The sequence below is a fragment of the Anser anser genome (assembly GCF_964211835.1).
Source record: "Anser anser genome assembly, chromosome: 15".
Classification (NCBI taxonomy): Eukaryota; Metazoa; Chordata; class Aves; order Anseriformes; family Anatidae; genus Anser; species Anser anser.
Window position 1 is genome coordinate 11,638,037 of NC_139736.1, and position 19,639 is coordinate 11,657,675.

Consider the following 19,639-nt stretch of genomic DNA (forward strand, 5'->3'; position numbering starts at 1 on the left):
CCCAGGTAAGCAGGGGCAGCAGGCACCTACAGCAGCAGTGGGTCACCTCCTCCCAGGGGCTGGGTAAATGAGCAACCAAGAGGACGCAGCGGGGATGGGGTGGGCATGACAGGAGTGCCTCAGAGTGGCTGAGTCAGAACAAGACAAAACTGCTTCACTCCATTAACCTCTGCCCCAGCCTTCCTCCCCCCCCAGGCCTACATTCTCCCACACTGATGCCTCTGGCTTTCCCCAGCTACAGCATAGCAAGTTTTTATTCCAGTCAAGGCTTCAGCAAAGAACTGATGTTGCACAATATACATCTGACACCTTCATACCCCCAACCCACACATTTGGTCCTGTCCCCCTTCACCCAGGGAGCTTCCACCCATGAGTTGTGCTTGGTCCCTGGGACACTGCAACAAGCAGGACATTCCTTTGAGCTAACGGGCCCGTGGCACAACCACCGCAGCATGACTGAAACATCAGTTTCTCAGGGTACAAAACCGAGTGCTCTTCACTGAAAAGACTGATGACACATTCTTGGGTTGCAGCCCAGGGCAGGAAACACCCTCCAGAGACTGCTCCAGGGAAAGAGATGAAAAGCCAAGCATGTGCAGACTCTGTCACTACAGGACAAGACATCTCTAGCCTTAAAAGCTGCTCCAGCCTGAGCGGAGCAGCGCTGAAGTGGAATCCTCACATCTTCTCACCAGACCAGTCCTGTACACTAGTTAGCTAAAGACATTATATTACTGTGCTTGCATTATTGGTGTGCAAAAAGTCTTGGACAGTCCCCCAGATTTCCCCCCCCTTACTTCCCTGCAGTCAACTCCGCCAATGGCAAGGGAACAGTTTGGAAAAGGACAGGGTGCGCCTCGCCACCACCAAGAGCCGGGTGGCAGCCGTGGCATCACATCAGGTACCACGCTGCAGCTCCTGCTGCCACAGCAACGCAAGCCGCGAGGATCAGCTGCACCAGGGGCTGCTTTGCCAAGGCCACGGCAGCGTGGTAGGGACAGCCGGGTGCTGCCTTGCCTGCCAGAACACAGAAAGCATCGTTAGTGCTGTGAGTCTTTCGCCACGTTCATGCAGCTGCTCCCTCACTGCCCACAACCCACCTAGTTTGTCTGCATAGTAAGGGCATTTGCGTAGGTCTCCTTTTCCATCATGGAGTGGAAGGCCTCCTTCTTGGGCTTCTTCTGTCAGCGACTTGCCGATCTTGTCCAGCTCATCAAATACCTGTGCGTGGGCACAGTGAGCACACAAAGTGAGCAGAGCCGGGCAGCTTTCACCCAGACCCACGGGATGATCTGGAGAACAAGCAGGAGCTGCTTCTGCCTCCCTCCACCCAGACCCCAAATGCAGCATTTGGTACTCATTTCAGAGCGCCTTGCAGGCAGATGTGTGGTGACGTCTGGGATGCGCCACAGCTCAGAAGGCGCAGCCCATACCAGAAGCTGTTAAATCCAGCAGTGAGATGCAGCATCACACCGCTGTTTGCCCTCTAGCCTGCCACAAGGCAGAGTTCTCCCCTCCCTGCTGCCAGAGCTTCTGCAAGGATCCCAACAAAGGAGCCTGCCACGTCCTGCCGCCCTTCTGACCAGCTTAAACCACAGTGACCTGCTATGGGCACAGATGAAAGCTTGCATCCAGTAACTGAGACTATGCTCATCCCCCAGTGCAGCTCAGTCACGTTTTATGACAGGCAAACACGGAGGGAAGTAACGAGGGGCCACAAGCTTACAGACATGTCTGGCCACTCAGCAACGTGTGGCATCTCTGGGTGAGACATGGGATGGATAAGGTGCAATGCACTCAAATTGATTGAGGCTGCCTCAAAGTGAGAGCTTTGCTCCCACTGCTGCTTCAAAGGCACACAGCCCGTGGCAATCTTATGGCAAAGTTATCTCAATTTAGCCTCCAGGGCTCAGCTGTGGTGCCGGTGTGTGGGAGGAATTCCTGCCTGATACAGCCATGTCTCCAGAAACTAGCGGAAGAGCTATTCAACCTAGAATCCCACACAGCAAAGGCAGAACCCCCCCCCCACACACACACCAGAGCCCCGCCATCTGGCCTCTGACCCAAACCACTATGCCCAGGTGAGCAGTGAACTGAATTAACCCAGGCCTAAAAGCTGGTCCAGAGCTGGAAGTAGCAGCACCTACATCTATAGGGGCTCAAGGGATGCAGTACCTGCATGTTAAATCTGAAGGCTCTGTTGGCCTCTTCCACGATCCGTTCCTTACAGCTCTTGTCCAAGTCCAGTGCATTCAGCCTTGCTCTGTACAACTGCTTGAACTGCTGCGCATTGGAAATGTTTTCAAACACGTAGAATTGGATCCCTTCATCAGTACTGGGCAACTTCAGGGCCCTCTGGGCCACCTTCTTCAGCACCTGGCCACCTGAGAGGTCCCCCATGTAGCGCGTGTAAGCATGAGCCACTAGCAGCTCAGGCTCATGCTGCCCCACGTGGTGGATTCTGTCCACATAGTGCTGCGTTGCCTCTGAGCACTGTATCTTCTCTTTCCAGTCTTCTCCATAGAAATATTTCATGTCTTTGATCAATGCCTCTTTCCGGTGAAGCTCTAGAGGGAAATACAGAGGAGCAAAGACTGGGTTGTCCTTATTGCGATCCATTTCCTCTTCCAGAGCAGAGTATGTGAAGTAAAGTGCCACAGTAGCCAGCTACGGACAAAAGCACAACGGATGTGAGAGGCCATTCACTTGAGAGGCACATGACACTTTGTGGCTGCCCCACCCCTGCACGGAGTTGGGGTACACGAGGAGAAAACCCCCCGGCTCGACACAAAACCTGCCTGGAGAGCCCGTACCAGGCACGTGTCACTTGAAGAATTTTCTCTACCGGTGTTCCTAACAGCATTGCCTACAGAGCAGGAGCTAAGAATTAGCCTAATGTTGCCAGCTGCAGGCTCTGGGCCTCCTGTCACCTTGCTGGCAAGGCACAGGGACTGAGCTCATCGTGAAGGTACAACCAGCACCAACAGCCTCGTGCTAGAGAATACCAAGTGTGCCAAGACCTTCAGGATCAGACAGTGCTACTTGTACCCCAAATCCCACCCCTTCTGTTCAGAAGAAAAAGGAATTTGATCTGAAGTCAAGCTTTAGCTTTGACTAAGACAGAGACTAGCTTTGCCTCCAGAGGCCAAAATCAGTGCCATAAACCCACCCAGACTTCACTCCTGAGCAGCTCACACCACCAGCGTCTGTGTGGCAGCTGCACCTGCCCCAAGCTGCCCGCAGACACGTGGCCAGACACCCAGCACTTCCACCCAAGTTGTTCTGGGCCAGCACGCTCCAGCCTGCATCAGTCGTCGGGTACGTCAAAGAGCTCCTCTGCCAAGGAGCACAGCCGCACTCACCTTGAAGAGCTCCTTCTTGATCCGTCCTTTCAGGAAGTCTTTGACAAACTGAGTGTTCTCCGCACGGTCGTGGGATTCCTTAGTCCCATCCTTCAGCAACTCTGAAAGGTCGGTGGGGCTGCAGGCAAGCAGGGAGAGCTCCTTTCACTCCACCTCCAGGTACAGCGAGCTTGTCCCTGCCGTGTTTGGAGGGAGCTTCCACCCCCCGCCAGCCATCCTGGGGGTCCCTCAGCCCACCCCAGGCTGCAACTGGCACCACCTGGAGGAGGTGACAGCGGCAGCAGCCAGGCTCCCACGGGCCAGCCAGACTTGTCAGTGCGAGAGGCCTGATCCTTACCGGAGGCTCCGACCCAGGATGCCGAAGCAATTGCCAAGAATCCCCAGGTGTTGCACTGTTACTTTTCCTTCTCACCCCCGTGAGCCCCAGCAACACTAAAAAAGGAGACCTTGAGCATATCAAGGGCAACTACCAGGGCAGGCTAAAGAGCTCAGTAGTATCCCTCCTTGGTCTCTGCAGATGAACACACAGGCAAGACCTCAGCTTTTCTAACTGGGGCATCAGTGGTATTATATTAGTTGCTGAAGAAGGAATGAGAGCCCAGCAACAAAACAGGGCAGGAACATCCTTCAAAAGCTTACTTACCCTGAATTACACTGGTTTTGCAGGTTTTCACAGGCTCTCCTTCTAGAAGTGTATCAGCTTAGATTACAGCCACTGCACTACCTGAAGTTTGGTACAGTTCTCAACACCTACGCTCACAAAATTATGCCACAGTGCATCTTGTACATGCTACCTGTAGCAAAGCAGTCATAAAAACTGTGTATGTTAGCTGTAAGAGAGGCTTTGAACACTCCACACTCATGCATCCAACAGGCTAGAGAAGGCCTGGACACAACAGGAGCGCCTGGAGGCATAACAGGCTCAGGTTCGTGAGAAGTTAGTCCGAGAGAAGCAAACCCATCCATTCAGGTATCCTGGGAGCCACCCTACTCACCCTTCTCATTTTCATACCTTAAGTTTTTGCTTTTAAAACAGAACTCATGGAGTGCATTGAGCGCAACTGCATCACATCTGCTAGCAGGCAGCTACTAATTGCACAGAGGGACAACCAAACAGTTCTGTGTACCGCTGAATGAAGTAACATACACGTATGTTCTGCAGAACATCACCTTACAGAAGCAGCCCCAATCTCTGTAGGAATAACGCAACTACTTATTTCCCTTCGCTGTAGGGCAGCCTCCGTCCCAGCTGGACTTGCTTCCAGCTCAGCTTACTCAGGCTGCTCCACATCCACTTTTCAGAGCAATCCTGCAGATACTGAAAAGGCTGGAGAAGAGCATAACTGAGTAAGGAGGCTGACACTGTGCCTGCATCTGTCTTTTAAACGAACCTCCAGGAACAGACCGTTGCCTAGACCAGTGGGTGTTCTGCAAAGACAAGAGATGCAGCTCACTGGAGCAGAGTTCACCTCTAGAGTCATCTTTCAAAATAAGAAGCTGCTATCACATGAGGCAGTCCAGCAAGCCATGAAAGGCCAGTTCACCTTGGCAAGGAAGGCACAAACAAGACTGCTAAACGGCCAAAGCACTTCTGAAGTTTGAGTAAAGCCTAAAAAAAACCCTGCTTGCTGACAGCTTGTTGATCATTCCTTCCCATCCCTTCCACCCTTTCACTACACTGTTGAATAAACAGACTTTACTGCACATGCATTTGATTAATCACCTATTCTAGTCCCTCACTCCCTCTCAGACGCGGAGAAATACCACTCCTTTACCTGGCAGCTCTCCCGCCTTGCCCAAGACCCTGTCTGTGCCATGTTGCAAGACAGGGCCAGCACCACTCACCTGACGTTGTCATCTTCCATTTCCTCATAGCGTAAACTTTCCCCTTCGTCTCCCCCTTCCGAGCTCTCCACAAGGGACGGCATTGCTGGTCTGTGTTGGGGATTAGGCACTCTGAAAGGCAGAGTTAGAGCGGGATGTTAGAGGGAAGCTGCCTTAGTGGAAGGGATATGTAGGAAGTGTCGAGCAGCCTAGCAGGGAGTCCTGCAGCTGCACCACACACAGGGCAGCAAGGAGCAGCCACCGGCCCTTTCCGCTGCACACCAGGACACTTTCAAGGGAACAGCCTTGCTCGTTCAGTTCAGCTCCTCCAAACCTCAACGCTAACAGCCAGCCGACAAAACCTTGCTCTCAGAGGAGCCCCACGACACCGGGAGCAGCCTGCATCAGGCGCCACGCTTCAGGAGGGCTGCTGGCTGAAGGCTACCCGAGACCTCCACGTCAGCAACCTGCACCGAACTCGTGAGCAAGCTGCTTTCCGCTGCTGCTACCGAACATCGCATCCGAGGCTGGAGTTGGAGCGGGGTAATTGGATGGGGAAGCACCTCTCCTCCGTAAGCTACCTGGAAGTTCGGAAGATGAACAACCACCTCAGCTGCCCGGCAGTACCGAAGCACTAAGTCAGGCTCTGACGCCCCACAGCTCCTGGAAGAAACGAAAGCCTCCCTGCAAGGGCATATGAACAAGTCCCAAAGCAGGGGCAGACCCCGCTGCTCTGCCTTCCCCAGGCTGTTCTCCACAAAGCATCAGAGCAGCTACTATTGAGCACAGTGAGCTGCAGACAGTGTTCCTGCTACCACTCCTCTCCCACCGAACAGGGTTTACTCCAAACCCCAGAAGCAACTGCAATCTCCCCCCCCCATTTTGGGAAGAGAAAAGCCTCCGCGGACGTAGCAGGCTGCACGAGAAGCACCCAGAAGCAGCAGCAGGTGTGTACCTGGCTTAGCCCAGCTGAACACCCCGGCTACGCCACAAATCCAGCCACCTCATTTAGAAAATGGAGCTGTAATCAGCGCTGTGCTGATTACACCACCGAGTTCCAGGCAGCCTTGCCAGAAGAGGCAGGCGCTAAGCTCCCTGCTGGCTCTCCAGGAAGCCCTGGCTGCTTAGAGGGACCCCTCCTGCTCTCCCAGCTTGGCTCCCACCTCCCTGCGCAGGCTGCACCCGTGGGCTCACCACTCGGCCCCTGGCTGGAGGCTGTGGAAGAGATGAGCAGATCGACGGCTGCAGGCACACCAAGCAAGCCTGCACAGAGCCAGAACAGGGAGATCGCCTGGTGGCTCCAAGCTAGCAAGACGCTAACACCAAGAGTGCTAGTTATAAATTAACTGCCCCAGCTTCCAGCCCTCGGGTTACAGCTACCCTTACGGCCCTGCAGAGCAGCAGGAGCTGGGTCTGAGCTCACCCCCGGGTACGGAGGAGCAGGGCCCTGCCCCAGCTCGGGGACACACCATCAGGGCAAAGCTTTCACCCATGCTGGGGCGTCCTTGCGCTCACTGCCACAGGGCCTGCCCTGGGTGGGAGCGCAGAGCAGTGCCCAACGGGTCAAAACCAGGCTGCTCCAGGACAGCAGCCAGCCCCACACAGCAGCGAGAGCCTCGGAGGTGCTCTGAGCACAGCCTCAGCGGGACACGAGGGGATGCCCGCAGTGCTGCAGGTTGCCCCTGCCCAGGCCCAGAGAAAAGCCTGCCACAGGCACGAGTGGGCACAGGCTGCCCGCCCAGCAAGCCAGCCAGCTCCCTGCCGACAGGGGGGGAACTCTTCATGGCAGCCTGGCTTTCTGCTCAGCTGACTTCAGGCCTGGCGCTGCCCAAGAAATGCAGATTCCAAACCTGAGCCAGAGGAACTGGTTCTGATTTGTCTCATCCCTCCCAGGAGCTGCAGCCCCGAGGCAGGGCGTGCTGCCTTCCCGGCCCCGGATGCAAAGCAGCAGGCACCAGGAGCCACGAAGGGCGCTTCGGCACCGCACACCGCCTGGAGGAGGTACAAAGGCAGAAGGTGAACCCAACCCAAAGGAACACACAGACCAAACTCCAGAAATTCAGGGACAGCAATGGTCAGAGGCTCCCAGTGGCCAGACATACACAGCACAGCTCCTGAGCTCATCTTCGACCAAGGCAAGCCTGCTAACACACCCACTAGGCAAGCCCCGCGCCCCTGAGCACACTTTGTTTAGTGGTGCTCACCAACACCGGCGCTTTGCTCGCCAGGCTATGCAGAGAGCATCTGAGGGGGCTCAGAGGCACTTGCCCAGAGCTGTCGCCAGTGTTGTGGAAGCGCAACTGCTCAGCACGGTGAGCTGCTGTTCAGGTAGCACTGCCCCCCTCAGAAGAAGGTGTTAGCACACAAGAAGTCATTTAAGGACCTTGGCAGGCTCTCAGACCCACATCTCGCGTGCCGTTTTTGTTAGAGCTCGGTTCGACGTGCTCGCCTCCACAGCAAAACATAGGGCAGGGACACCGGTCCCTTCAGCACGAGGTGAGGACAGCACACATACAGGAAAATAAGGAAGCTTAGATCTTCCTGATACAGGCTCTAGCACAGACAGCTCCCTGATGAGCCACAAACTCAAGAGGCAAGTCAGCACCAATCAAAACCCCGTCCTCTTCCATATTAGGATCCTGAAGAGAACTTGGAGGAGGGGAAAATCAAAGCGTTATAACCCATCTCACCACAGACCGCTGTTTTTACTCAATAACAAGCAGCTGAAATTCTATGACACGGTCACTGGTCAGAGCACTGGCTTCTTGGGCCACCCCTCTCCTTCAAAGGAGGCAGTGTCCTACAGGCCGAGGGGGAGGTTTGAGCAGCTGCCTGCCTCCGCTTCAGAGGCCAGAACACGGCTTCATTTGCTGGGAGCAGCTCTGTGCTCATCCAACCCCTGGCTGATGTTCAGAGTAAACACATACCTCCCCAGCACCCTGCCTGGGAGGAGTCCAACGGCCACGAGACCTGGGGTAGCAGGGCAGGAGAAGTGGAAAAGAAGTTTTGGTACAGGACAACTCAGCACTCCAAGTCTTTATTTTCCAATAACAGCACTAAAGCCCTCCTGGAAAATATCCCCACCTCATCTAGCCAGCACTTGCTTTTCCCCTACAGACATCTGCACAGCGAGCTTCACACTCGAGGTGCGCGGCTGTTGTTCTCAGCGTAGGACGATGCCTAACCCCGGGATGACCCTGCCCTTTGAAGGAAGTCAAGAGACTGCACTGCAGTAGGGAACTGAGACTGGAAGTCCTGGCTTTGCTCAGGCACTCTCAGAGGTTCAATAATTCACAGAACACCCACTCAGTACAGAGTTCACAGTTGCTGTTCAACTAGCACGCGACTTGAAGGTGCTTCCCCAAACGCACACAGCTTGCATCCTGGCATTGAGGATCAGCGTCCAGCCGTGCTGTGTACTCAAGCATCTCAAAGGTGAGACGAATCCTACAACTCCAGGCCTAGCAGCTTGAAGCCATCACCAAGGTAACCTGGCAATTATATCAGAAGAGTGTCTCAACTCCTTCTCCCTCTAGGGAGGTACTTGGCTGGTGGAAGCAGAGACCCACAGCATAAGTCACTACATTTCCTGACCCCACCTGAGTTTCAGACTCTGCCTGGACACAGCCAGTACGTCAAGCCCCAGGCGCTCCCAGCAGTGCCCAAGCAAACGCGACTCCTGCCCCCCTCCAGCTGCAGCCCAGCACCTCAGCGAGTTCATCACGGAGGAAAGCTCCTGGTGAGCTCACAGACCGCTGTGCTCACCCGGGTGGGTGCTTCAGGGAGCAGCCCCCGCAGCAGGCAGCCCGTCAGTGCTTTACCTTCTCGTGTGGGCCGGGGGAGCAGCGCAGGGGGCAGCTCGGTCAGCCGGGGGGAGGCAGGGCGCGGCGGGACAAGCACCCAGGTACCGAGGGGCACCGGCCCCGCGGGCACGCAGCTGGACGTGCCGGGACCGCCGGCACCGGGCCGTTACGGCCCCACGCGGAACGCAGCCGCGCACGGGCGCCGAGAGGCCGAGGCAGTGCGGCCGCTCCGCCCGACGGGGGGCAGCGGGAGGCCCCGAGGCCTCGGTCCTCCCAGCCCCGCTGCGGACCGGGCCAGCCCCAGCCGGCCGAGCTCCGGAACGGCCCCGGGATGCGACGGGAGCTCGGCGGGGCCGAGCCCGAGCGCCTCGGCCTGGTGGCGGCGGGCCCCGGGCCCAGCACCGGCGGCGAGCCGCGGCGAGCCCCGGCCAGGCCCCCCCCCAGCCCCCGCCGTTACCTCAGGGGCGGCCCCGGCCCCGCCGCGTTGCCATGGGGACGGCGCCGCGCACGCGCACCACTCACCGCCCGCCACCGCCACCGTTCTCGCGCTGCCCCGCGGCGCTGATGCGACTGCCGGGCCGGCCGCCCGGCATTTATATGCGGGACGGCGGCGGCGCGGCCAATCACCTACCCCTGACGGCACGCTCGGGGCCGCCGATTGGAGAAGGCGGCTGCCACGTCAAAAACTAGGGGGCTCTCGGGCCCGCCCCGCCGTGGCCGGCGCAGGAGGCCCCTCCCCGGCCGCGCAGGCGCAGTGGGGGCTCCCGAAGGGCGGGCGGCCCCCGGCCGTGAGGGGGCGCTGAGCCCCCGGGGGAGGCGGCGGGGCCGGGCGCGGGCGGCGGGAGAAAAACGGGGTCAGCGGCGGTGTGGTGAAGGCTTTATTGGCGAGTCTTTTTGTTTACCTCGTCAGAGGTTTGCAGGCTCTAAGATGGTCCGTTTACTTCCCGCTGTAAGTTCTCCAAAGGCACGGTATCTCCCCTCCTCTAAAACACACCACGGAATATTCCAGGCTGCCCCAACGCCTGCCCTCCCGCCTCTCCTCAGCGCCACCCCTCTGACCACCACCTCCTCCCGCCACGGCATCACACCTCCAGGTCAGCTCTCTGCACACACTCTCCCTTTCTTCCACCCCTACTTTTTAGGGCCTCCTGAAGAACCTCCTTTCCATTCTCCTAAAAAGAAATTGCTTTCACTCTCCGTAAGCGGGGCAATCGACAGAGCGAAGGGAGAGCGACGCCGGGCTTTGCTCCCCGGGGATGTCACAGGGCACCAGACCTGACTGCACCCCACTCTCACCCCTCCTGGGGCTCCCCGGCCCTGTGGATCTGCTGGTGCCGGAGGAGCGCAGAGCTCACGGTGAAGCCCTTCCCGCAGTCAGCACAGGCGTAGGGCCGCTCCCCGGTGTGGGTGCGCCGGTGCTGGATGAGGTGGGCACTCTGCCGAAAGCTGTCCCCGCAGTCCGCGCAGGCATAGGGCCTCTCTCCTGTGTGGACCCTGTGGTGGCGGAGCAGGGCTGATCTCCACAGGAAGCTCTTCCCACACTCGGTGCACTCGAAGGGGCGCTCCCCAGTGTGGAAGCGGCGGTGCTGGATGAGGTGGGAGCTCACCGTGAAGCTCTTCCCGCACTCGGTGCACCCGTAGGGGCGCTCGCCCAGGTGGAACCGCCGGTGCTGGATGAGGGCAGAACTCACCGTGAAGCTCTTCCCGCACTCGGAGCACTCATAGGGCTTCTCCCCAGTGTGGACGCGCTGGTGCTTCATCAGCTCGGAGCTCTGGCTGAAGCTCTTCCCGCACTCTGCGCACTCGTAGGGTTTCTCCCCAGTGTGGACCCGCTGGTGTCGCGTCAGGGCTGAGCTCACGCTGAAGCTCTTCCCGCAGTCACTGCACTTGTAGGGTTTCTCCCCGGTGTGCACTCGCTGGTGCTGGACGAGCTGCGAGTTCCCAGAGAAGCTCTTCCCGCACTCGGCACACTTGTAGGGCTTCTCCCCAGTGTGGGTTATCTGGTGCCGGATCAGCTTGGAGCTCATGCTGAAGCTCTTCCCGCACTCGGTGCACTCGTAGGGCCTCTCCCCGGTGTGGATCCTCTGGTGCTGGATGAGGTGCGATCGCTGCCGGAAGCTCTCCCCGCAGTCGGAGCAGGTGAAGGGTTTCTCTCCAGTGTGGATTCTCCGATGCTGGACGAGGTTGGAGCTCACCCGGAAACTCTTCCCGCAGTCCCCACATATCGTCAGTCTCCCCGCAGCAGGATTTCTCTGCTGGATGATATCAGGCAGCCTCCTGAAACTTTTTCCACGCAGCATCACTCGACTTTGACTCCTCCCCAGGGGAGGTCTTTGAACCCTTTCTGACCTGTGGGGGGGAACTTGGTCATGTGCAATACTCTGGGAACTCTACTCCTTGGATAGTCCTGACAGTAAGCCCTTGGGCTTCCCTGGCCCAGGAATGCCCTGGTGGGGATCCTCCTCTTTCTTGCTCGAAATCCCTTCCTCAGCTGCAAGAAAATGAGAATCAAGAAGAGTCACAAGCAAGAAAGGAAGCATTGGACACGGGAAATCAAAAGGGGACAAATTCTAAAAACTCAACGGATTGACTTGAAGGTTAAAATTTTCTGGTATTTCCCTCCAGCCTACTGGGTGGATTTTGCAGTGCTCACAGGAACAAACCCTGAAAATAGCCCTGCATGCTCTGCAGTAACTTGACTCTACTGAAATTATATGCACATCACAGGTAAAAGTTTAGTGCTCAAATGGGAGAAGATTGCTGCTATTCTGGGATATTATATCTGAAAACGCTATTAAAAGTTGAACTGGAAGTCAGAGAAGGGTCATAAAGAACTACCTTGTTCAGCAGAACGTTACTTTCATTACAAAGGATGCAATCTCTGCTCTTTCTTGTGCTGCTGGTAATGCAGAGAGAGCAAACGCACGAAGAAGACATTGGCCCTAAGGCATGAAACACGCCCATCGCCTGCAGCATGGCTTATGCCAATCTTAGAGCAGCAGCAAAGTAACTTTCTGTTTCCAACAGTGCAGAACAAATCCACTGTCAAAGCCACTGTTGGTAGAACACAGTCTGAGCACATTGAAGATCCAGCACAGTTGATTCCAGATTATGAACTGCAGAAAGCTGATAAACATGGAAGATGAAGGTAGTGCAAGTCAGAGGAAGTAACGCCAGCTGAAGTTATGAACGCCTTCTGGGACACAGGCAAAAGCCTTCCCTCTTGCTCACACTGTCTTGCAGAAGTGTTAATGATACCAATATATGCTACACAGACCCAGGTCACTTGAAAGCCTTCGAGGACAAGGTGCTTGTATAGATTTCTAGGGCATTTACAGAGAGCGGTGACTCCTTCCACTGCTGAAATCTGGTTTGATGAGCACCTTAACAGGCTCAAAAACCTGTAACCCCAACTGTGCTGTGGGCCTTGCTGCCAGCGGAGGAACAGCTCTTAGCAGGCTTCTACACTCAATTGGCAAGACAGGAGCAGTGAGCACGCACCCTTCTGCTGTCAGGGAAGGGTAAACGGACATCAGAGGGAAGTATGTGGGATGTCGAAATGGCAACACCTATCTCTGAAGAGAGGTGTCACATCCAAATTTAAGACAGGTTCATCACGCAAACAGATTCCCATGGCATCTCTTTACACGGACTTCCAGAGATAAAGGCTTTCTTGCTGTTGACTATATGTAGACCCAAAACATGGAACAAGCTGAAGTCTAAAGCCACAGACATGGAGACCTCCAGATTTTTTTCTCCCCCACAGTGACATAGATTTGACCGCTACCTTCTGATTCTGTGAAAACTCTTGTGAAATAAACTGGTAACATATTGGTCCTGTGGGACAGACCTACGAACCACAGGCGCTTCCTGTGGTCTGGTAGAGCTGCGATAAGGAACTGCATGCCTTGGAAGGCGAGAGTCACTACTGAACCGTAAGTATGCAATAAAGGAAGGACTTCGAGCCTACAATTTCTAACCAGACCAACATATACACATATTTAATCTTCCTCTTTGTAGTCAGTGCAAGAAAGCATCGCAACATGATTTCACAGCAAACTCCTGAGATACCTTTCATGGCAATTTGGCATGGTAGTTAGTCCAGTTTTTCCCTCAAAGTTCTTGTTAAAATCATCCTTTGAGAGCAACAGGAACTGGAATTTTGCTCTTCACCATGAAGGTATTTCCATTTGCCTGCAGTTACATCCATCCAGGCCTGAAGGACTAGCGTAAGATGATACCCAAACACAGGTTGACATTTCTGACAGGCCAGCATGAAGCTCTTGACCGGTACCTCAGACTTACCGAGTAGATGATGGAGCTAGTGAAGCTGCTGTGCTGCTGTTGTGGCACAGAGAGATATTCTTCACCTACCCTAAATTTGGTATTTACACAGAATTTTGTTTCTTTATGCAGAACTTGAAGAAGTCTTCAAAGCACATAAGAATCAAGTCTTCTATGGTGTTCTGTACTTTTTGGGGAAATTCAGAAATTTTAAGCTTCATGTTACATTGTTTACTGCCATGGTTCCAGCTCTCCACTATGAAACTTCTACAACCATTTTTGTTACTTCTGACGTACCAGAAATCTTAACTGGTATCCAGGAAAAGCTGTCTGTATAGGGTTTAATTGAAATCTTGGTGACTGTAACTTTCTGAAAGTATTTTAAGTGGAAGAATGGTAGAGTGTGCTGGGGAGAGGTGTCGTCCGTATGCTTATTCCCTTCCCTGACATCTACTTCTGGCCAGTCCTGAAATCCCTGAGACATGGCTCTGAGCCGTTCAGACCTTTGGTCCAACTCAGCAGCGCTGCTCACATGGCCTCACAACACAGCTGGACTCTTTTAACTGTTGTACCTCACTGTCAGGACTGGAAGGTGGCTGATGTGATGCCAGAGAAAAGGCTCGAGGGGAGCTGCAGGGACCAGGAAGCCCGACAGACATTCCAAGCAAATGAACAGAAACTGGAATATAAGAATTACTGACAGATGATCAAAGAGGGCATACTGGGGAAGAGCTGGCATGGCCTTTGGAAAAAGTAGTCTCATCTCACAAACCACTTAGAGTTCTTCAGAGATAACACCAGTGTTAGCAAAAGGGAGATCAGGCATCCAAAAACATTCCTGAATGACATTTTTGCTTCACCAAAACTGATGAAGAAACTAAATTGCCATGGAAAAAGTGACCCAAAAGAAGGTACTAATGGAGCAAAGGGGGAAGTGGAGACGTCTGCTGATGAGTCTGTGTTACCAGGGTTAAGGAAACAAAGGATGACTGTAAAGATCAGCTGTGGCGGAGCCTTGTGATAGTGACCAGTTAGGTGGCAGGGGAACAACAGGGGACATTCACTGCAGGTAAACAAAGAACTGCAGGGGAGGAAAGCCTCTATACCTTGCATTTATACGAGGATGAGCCTGGGGTGTTCTTGGTATCATTCAGGAATAGCATCTTGGCACTAGAAAACATTGATGAAAACCACAGCTGCTGGGCATGCAAAACAGCTAACCAAATATTAGCAACTGTTGGGAAAAGAATAGAGGGGAAAAATAGAGTGTCATTCTTCCCTGCTTCTCTGAATCCACAGTAAGTCCACATCCTGATTACATGCAAGGGGGAGGACGGATCCCCCACCTTACAAAAGCTCTAATAGCACTGAGAAAAATACATTGAAAAAAGAATGATCAAAGGCATGGCACAGCTTCTGTACTGGAGATGACTCATCTGTCCGTTCTGCTTGCAAAAGCTACAGTTGATAGGGGATATAACAGATGTCTGTAAAAGCACAAGTGGCCTGAGGAGTGGGTAGGGATCCATTCTGCCCCATTTGCTCTGAAAATAGAGTTACTGGCATCAAATGAACTACTAGAAGGCGGCTTCAAAGCAAACCAAAGGAGGTAGCTAACTAAGCTGTGGAATTCCTTCCTGTAAGCTGTCATGGATGCTAAAAATGCAAATAAATCCAGAAGGCAACAAAATACAAAGCGGGCTATGAGATACCAAGACATCTAGCCCAGGAGCTTGTGAAGACACAGGCTGCTGAGGCCTGAGAAGGCACATGGACACAGCACCACCTGTTTGCTCTTGCCTGTGTCCGGTGACAGCCGTTGTCGGGGCAGACAACGCTCGACAGACCATGGTGTGACCCAGTACGACCACTGCTGCACGTTCTGGCAGGATCCGGGGGGGTGCCAGAGCCGTTTTCCCCGGCGGCAGGCTCCCAGCCGGTCGCACCGGCCCCTTACCTGGACGGCTGCCATTCGGAGCTGCCTTCCCTTCGACCGCGCGCAGGCGGGAGGCCCGCAGCTCTTCCTCCCGGTCCGCGTGGGAGATCATGGCCGGCTCCGCTCCGGGGGGTCCTGCTCGGGGAGAAGAGGGGGGGCCGTCAGCCCGCCTCTGCCCTTTCTCGGGGCGCTCCGACGGGGAGGGGGGCCCACAACAACCCCCCGAGGAGCCCCCCCCCCCCCCCCCGGGCAGCCCCAGCTCCCCGCACCCCGCGGCCCCCCGCGGCCCCGCACCGCGGCCCCGGCCCCGCACGGCGGCGGCTCCCCGCAGCCGCTGTGTGCGGGGAACACGTGATGGCGACGGCCAATGGCGGGCGGCGCCCTCGCCTGTGAGGGAGGCGGAAAATGGCGGGCGGCGGCCCGCGGCCCTCCTGAGGCCCGGTGCCGGCCGGCGGCGGGAGGCGGCCGCTGAAGCCAGCTCCTGGCGGCGCGGAGGAGGCCCCCGGGCTGTGCCGGGCGGCCCCGGTGGGCGTTCGCCTCCTCCTTGCCCCCGGTCAGCTGCAATAAAAGGAGAATCCCGAGCAGAACGGCTGGTGGGGACAGCACCACAATGCGCACCTCGGTGTCAGAAAGGCCCGCTTCTGTTACAGCATGGCTCTACAACACTAGTAGGGGTGCTGGTTCCCCTGACTTTTAGCTTTAACAATGCATTTTATAAGATCTTTTAAAAAAAACTTCAGGCATTGCCCAATAAGGAACCTACTTTCGTTCATTACTTAAATAGCATGGATATCTGCCTTAGTCAGAAACACTGCTAATATATGTAATTGCCCAGAAAGCTCAAATGAGAGAAAATTAATGCGTTACAGAGAGCTTCATCCTGCTGACGTGCCCCAGCGGGGCACAGCCAGGCCTCCCTCAGCACCCCATGGGCAGGGTGCAGCGGTGCTGCGTGGACGATCCACCAAAGCCCCCAGGAACCCAACCAGCTCCGAGCTACCGAGGGCTCTGCAAGCAGGAAAGCTCCTGGCAAACACAAAAGCCTGCTCTGCTCCTCAAAGTCTGACCTGACCTTACTGGTAAGAAGTGTCAGGCACAGGAGATGTTGAGAGTCTAGCACAACTGCTCCAGAGGGGCCAACCAGCCACAGAAGCAACAAAGAAACCAAATTAATAACTGCAAGCTGATGGTAGGCCCCTGGCTGTCAGAGAGCAAGTGTGCAGCCCTGCCTAGGTACTGCATAGGAGATGGGAAAGATGCACTCTGGGTCAACCCTGCTATTTTTGTGAGACACTGTCTGGCTGTGGACACACAAGCAAGCTCCATCTTCTTTCCTGCTCATCTCCAGAAGGGGATAAGACATTGGCAAGTCAGATTTTTACCTCTCTGACCGGCATTTCCCCAGAAGTCTAATGTGCTTTACCTGCACAGGGGCCACTTGGCAACTCCTCCTCTTCAGAGCCCTTGAGATTGGTGACCAGCTGCCCATCTTCTTGTTCCATGCAAGAGATAATACCTGACTTAGCAATGGGCATCCTCTCCTTAGGAGAGGAGAAATGAGTTATTTGCTCCAAAGATAACTCCATAACACTAAGCGCTGCCATGTGTTTGCAGGGGGAGTGCATCAGAGGGGAAATCCCTGCCTGGGAAGACACATCCCTTGGGAACTGTCCTTGCCCACAGTAGAAAATTGAGACAAATCACATGTGATAGGCGGGTGGGAGGGAGACGTGTGCAGGTGGCTTGGCTTTGGTCTCTTCCGACCTCCAGACTGGCAGAGATGAGCGTCTGCCAGAAAATGGAGGCAGGTGCTACAATACAGTGGCTGGGCTGGGCTCCAGGGACCCAAGGAGCTGACCCACAGGTAGCTAACAGCTATTCTGCCAAAACACTTGCTAAGTGTGAAGGCAATGCTTCGCACATCTGATAGCAATCGCTTTGGCATGGCTGAGACACATCTGGTTCCCAGCTTTCCTCACCTCAGAGTTTGAAGAGTGCCAGAAGCCAGCAGGGCTCTCCCAGGACACCCAGCCCACACATCTCCGTAGAACAAAGCTGTGCTGTTTTCCTCCAGCCAAGGACAACCTCTTTCAATGAAAGGAAAAGGTGTGCAAGTCAAACTTCCATCGCAGTATCCCCAGTCCCACAGACGGCCTCTGTTTTAAACCCTCCTGGACTTAGATTTCACCTCCTCCTGGCTCCAGCATCACCACAATGGTGTGCACACAATGAAAAATCACTCACACCAGGAGACATTAGCTGCAGCAGAAGCTGTTTGAGGTATGTTGCTCATATGCCTCTGGTTCTCTGTCCCCATTTCTCTGGAGCTTGTGCTTACTGTGATTTTGTGCCACAAGGCATGAGAAGTGAGCAGTGAGTCCAAGGAGGTGCAGGGCTCCTGTACGCTGCACTTGGGAGAAAACACATCCACACTCTGCACACCCCACGTGGAGGACATATGGCTGACAAACCTGAGCTCTGAGTACAGCACACAGCTCCCTGCCCAGCAGCTGACAAGACAGATGCTTCAGAGAAAGCAAAGAAAGAACACAACACACTTGAATAAGTAATACCAGCACAGAGCAGGGCGCTAAGGTGAAATCCTTCCTCCTCCTGGGCTCATGGTGCTGCGGTGACTCTGCCATCCAGCCTGTGCTGAAGGGACATTCAGGTGACTTCGCGCTCTGGCCTCCCACAAACGTCAGAGCATGAAAGCCTGTGCAGCTCCCAGCAGGTGCTGCTGGAGCTGGTTGTTCCTGCGGGGAAGGCAGGCACTGGGCACTGCAGGAGCTCGCTGGCTTCAGGCCGAGGCTGCCTGGGCAGGAGGCAGCACCAGCAGCACCGGCTTTGGGCAGAGCACATCACTGTCTGTTCTCTCACGCCAGACGAGCAGCCGCCACACAAACAGGATGGCCAGTCACTTGACACTGGACAAGGGACTTTACTGCCCAGAAAAGCAGTCTGTTTGCCTCTCACGGCACAATGAGAGAGCCCTGGCATATGGCCGGGCACCGGTGAAAGAGCACAAAAACAAGGATGATTTTAGCCAGCTTCATGTCTGTCATTCCCTTTGTGCTGCCATGTTTCTAAAACTGGATGTTGTTATTTAGCCCTACACCCCTGTAACCTCAACAGCTCTACGATGTGAGATGAACATTTTATGTTCATAAAACTGGGAGACTGGCAGGAAAATGAGTCACACTGCCAATTCTGGGAGCTGTCTCTGGGGTTGCCAGCAGACACAAATGTGCTGCAGCCCCTTCCAGCCCAGGCTGTCCTATGGGCTGCTGGTACTTCCAAAGTCAGGCCATTCCTCTCTCCTCTTGGCTTCACTTGCTCAATCCCCTTCAAGCGCCTCTCTAACGTGCTGCCATGCCACTGTGCCAAACACGACCATCTTTCACCCTTCTCTGCACCAACACCCAGGAAAATAAATGGTATAAAAGAGCATTTCTGGGAAGGTTTCTGTCAGGTGAACAGCAAACGCCCACCCCAGGCTGAAACACAGACACCTTGTTGCAGAATTTCAATGAAGACAAACAAACATTGAGACATGACAATAACCAACTCCTTCTGAGAAGAGAGTGCCAGAAGGCAGCAAAGCAGAGCTCTGGGAATTTGTACTCGGGCTCAGTGTCCTGCTGGCAGATGAGGGCCCACCAGGTGTGCTGCATCAGGTAGCTGGACAGTCCTAGGTCACAAGAGTGGAGATGTGGCCTTCGCTGTTGTATAGAGCAATGGGAAAGGGGGAAGTGGGCTTGTGCTGAGCTTAGGCAAGGAGTGAGTCAATGTCCCATACTGCTGTGAATGTATCCCCCAGTTTGAGCTTACTGGGTGACTGCATGGGCACTAGAGCAGCTGGCCAGCCAGAGACAAGAGACCTGGGCAGAGAAATACCGCACGTACCTCCGAAACCCCGTTCTGGGGGACAGCAGCTGAATCACAGAGATATCTTTGCTGAAGGCTGTGTCGTCTCTCCCAGGCACTTTGGTGTTTCATTAAACAGCAAGCAGCTTATATGCAATGTCTCTGAAAGAAATGTTATACAGGAATGATTTAAAGCATTAGCAAAAAGCAAATGAGTACATTTGAAATGTATTTCCCAAACAGATCTAGTCCTCTAAAAGAACTGCAGGAAGGATTGCTGTCATATTTATCCCCATGAAATCTAAACGCTAGCACTATAAACATAATATTTGTAGTCTGTTGGCCCAGTACTAAGGGAAAACACAGCAGTCACTACTCTATGCTTTATAGTACTCTCATGTTTTGTGGTTAAATTGGCTTCTATATAGGTCTTGGCCATGGTGATGGATTATATCCAATGAAGAAATGTCATTAACAGACAGGGTGACTTCTAAGGTAAGAGGACAGACCCGTGTCTGTATAAGGAAACAGCGCTCTTATCATATGCAAGGTTATTACAAACA

At 54.5% G+C, this 19,639-nt stretch overlaps 2 protein-coding genes across 4 annotated transcripts; both read right to left on the reverse strand.

Annotated features, from left to right (window-relative positions):
* Positions 1–236: 236 nt before the first annotated feature.
* HMOX2 (heme oxygenase 2) lies at positions 237–9,665 on the reverse strand. Of its 3 annotated transcripts, none has more exons than XM_083800889.1 (6): positions 9,512–9,665; positions 5,208–5,318; positions 3,363–3,480; positions 2,176–2,667; positions 1,101–1,221; positions 237–1,017 (listed from the first exon to the last, which is right to left on the reverse strand). In XM_083800889.1, the coding sequence occupies exons 1-6, from the start codon at positions 9,580–9,582 to the stop codon at positions 893–895; spliced, it is 1,038 nt and encodes a 345-aa protein (XP_083657015.1). In that variant the 5' UTR covers positions 9,583–9,665; the 3' UTR covers positions 237–892. The 3 variants fall into 3 exon arrangements, with proteins under 3 accessions (XP_083657015.1, XP_083657017.1, XP_083657016.1); XM_083800891.1 differs by having other exon boundaries at positions 9,447–9,549; XM_083800890.1 differs by lacking the exon at positions 9,512–9,665 and adding an exon at positions 9,008–9,471.
* Positions 9,666–9,849: 184 nt separating this feature from the next.
* LOC310882315 (uncharacterized protein) lies at positions 9,850–19,150 on the reverse strand. Its single transcript, XM_083800895.1, has 4 exons — positions 19,116–19,150; positions 17,189–17,296; positions 15,231–15,344; positions 9,850–11,338 (listed from the first exon to the last, which is right to left on the reverse strand). The coding sequence occupies exon 4, from the start codon at positions 11,287–11,289 to the stop codon at positions 10,282–10,284; it is 1,008 nt and encodes a 335-aa protein (XP_083657021.1). The 5' UTR covers positions 11,290–11,338; positions 15,231–15,344; positions 17,189–17,296; positions 19,116–19,150; the 3' UTR covers positions 9,850–10,281.
* Between the last annotated feature and the right edge of the window lie 489 nt (positions 19,151–19,639).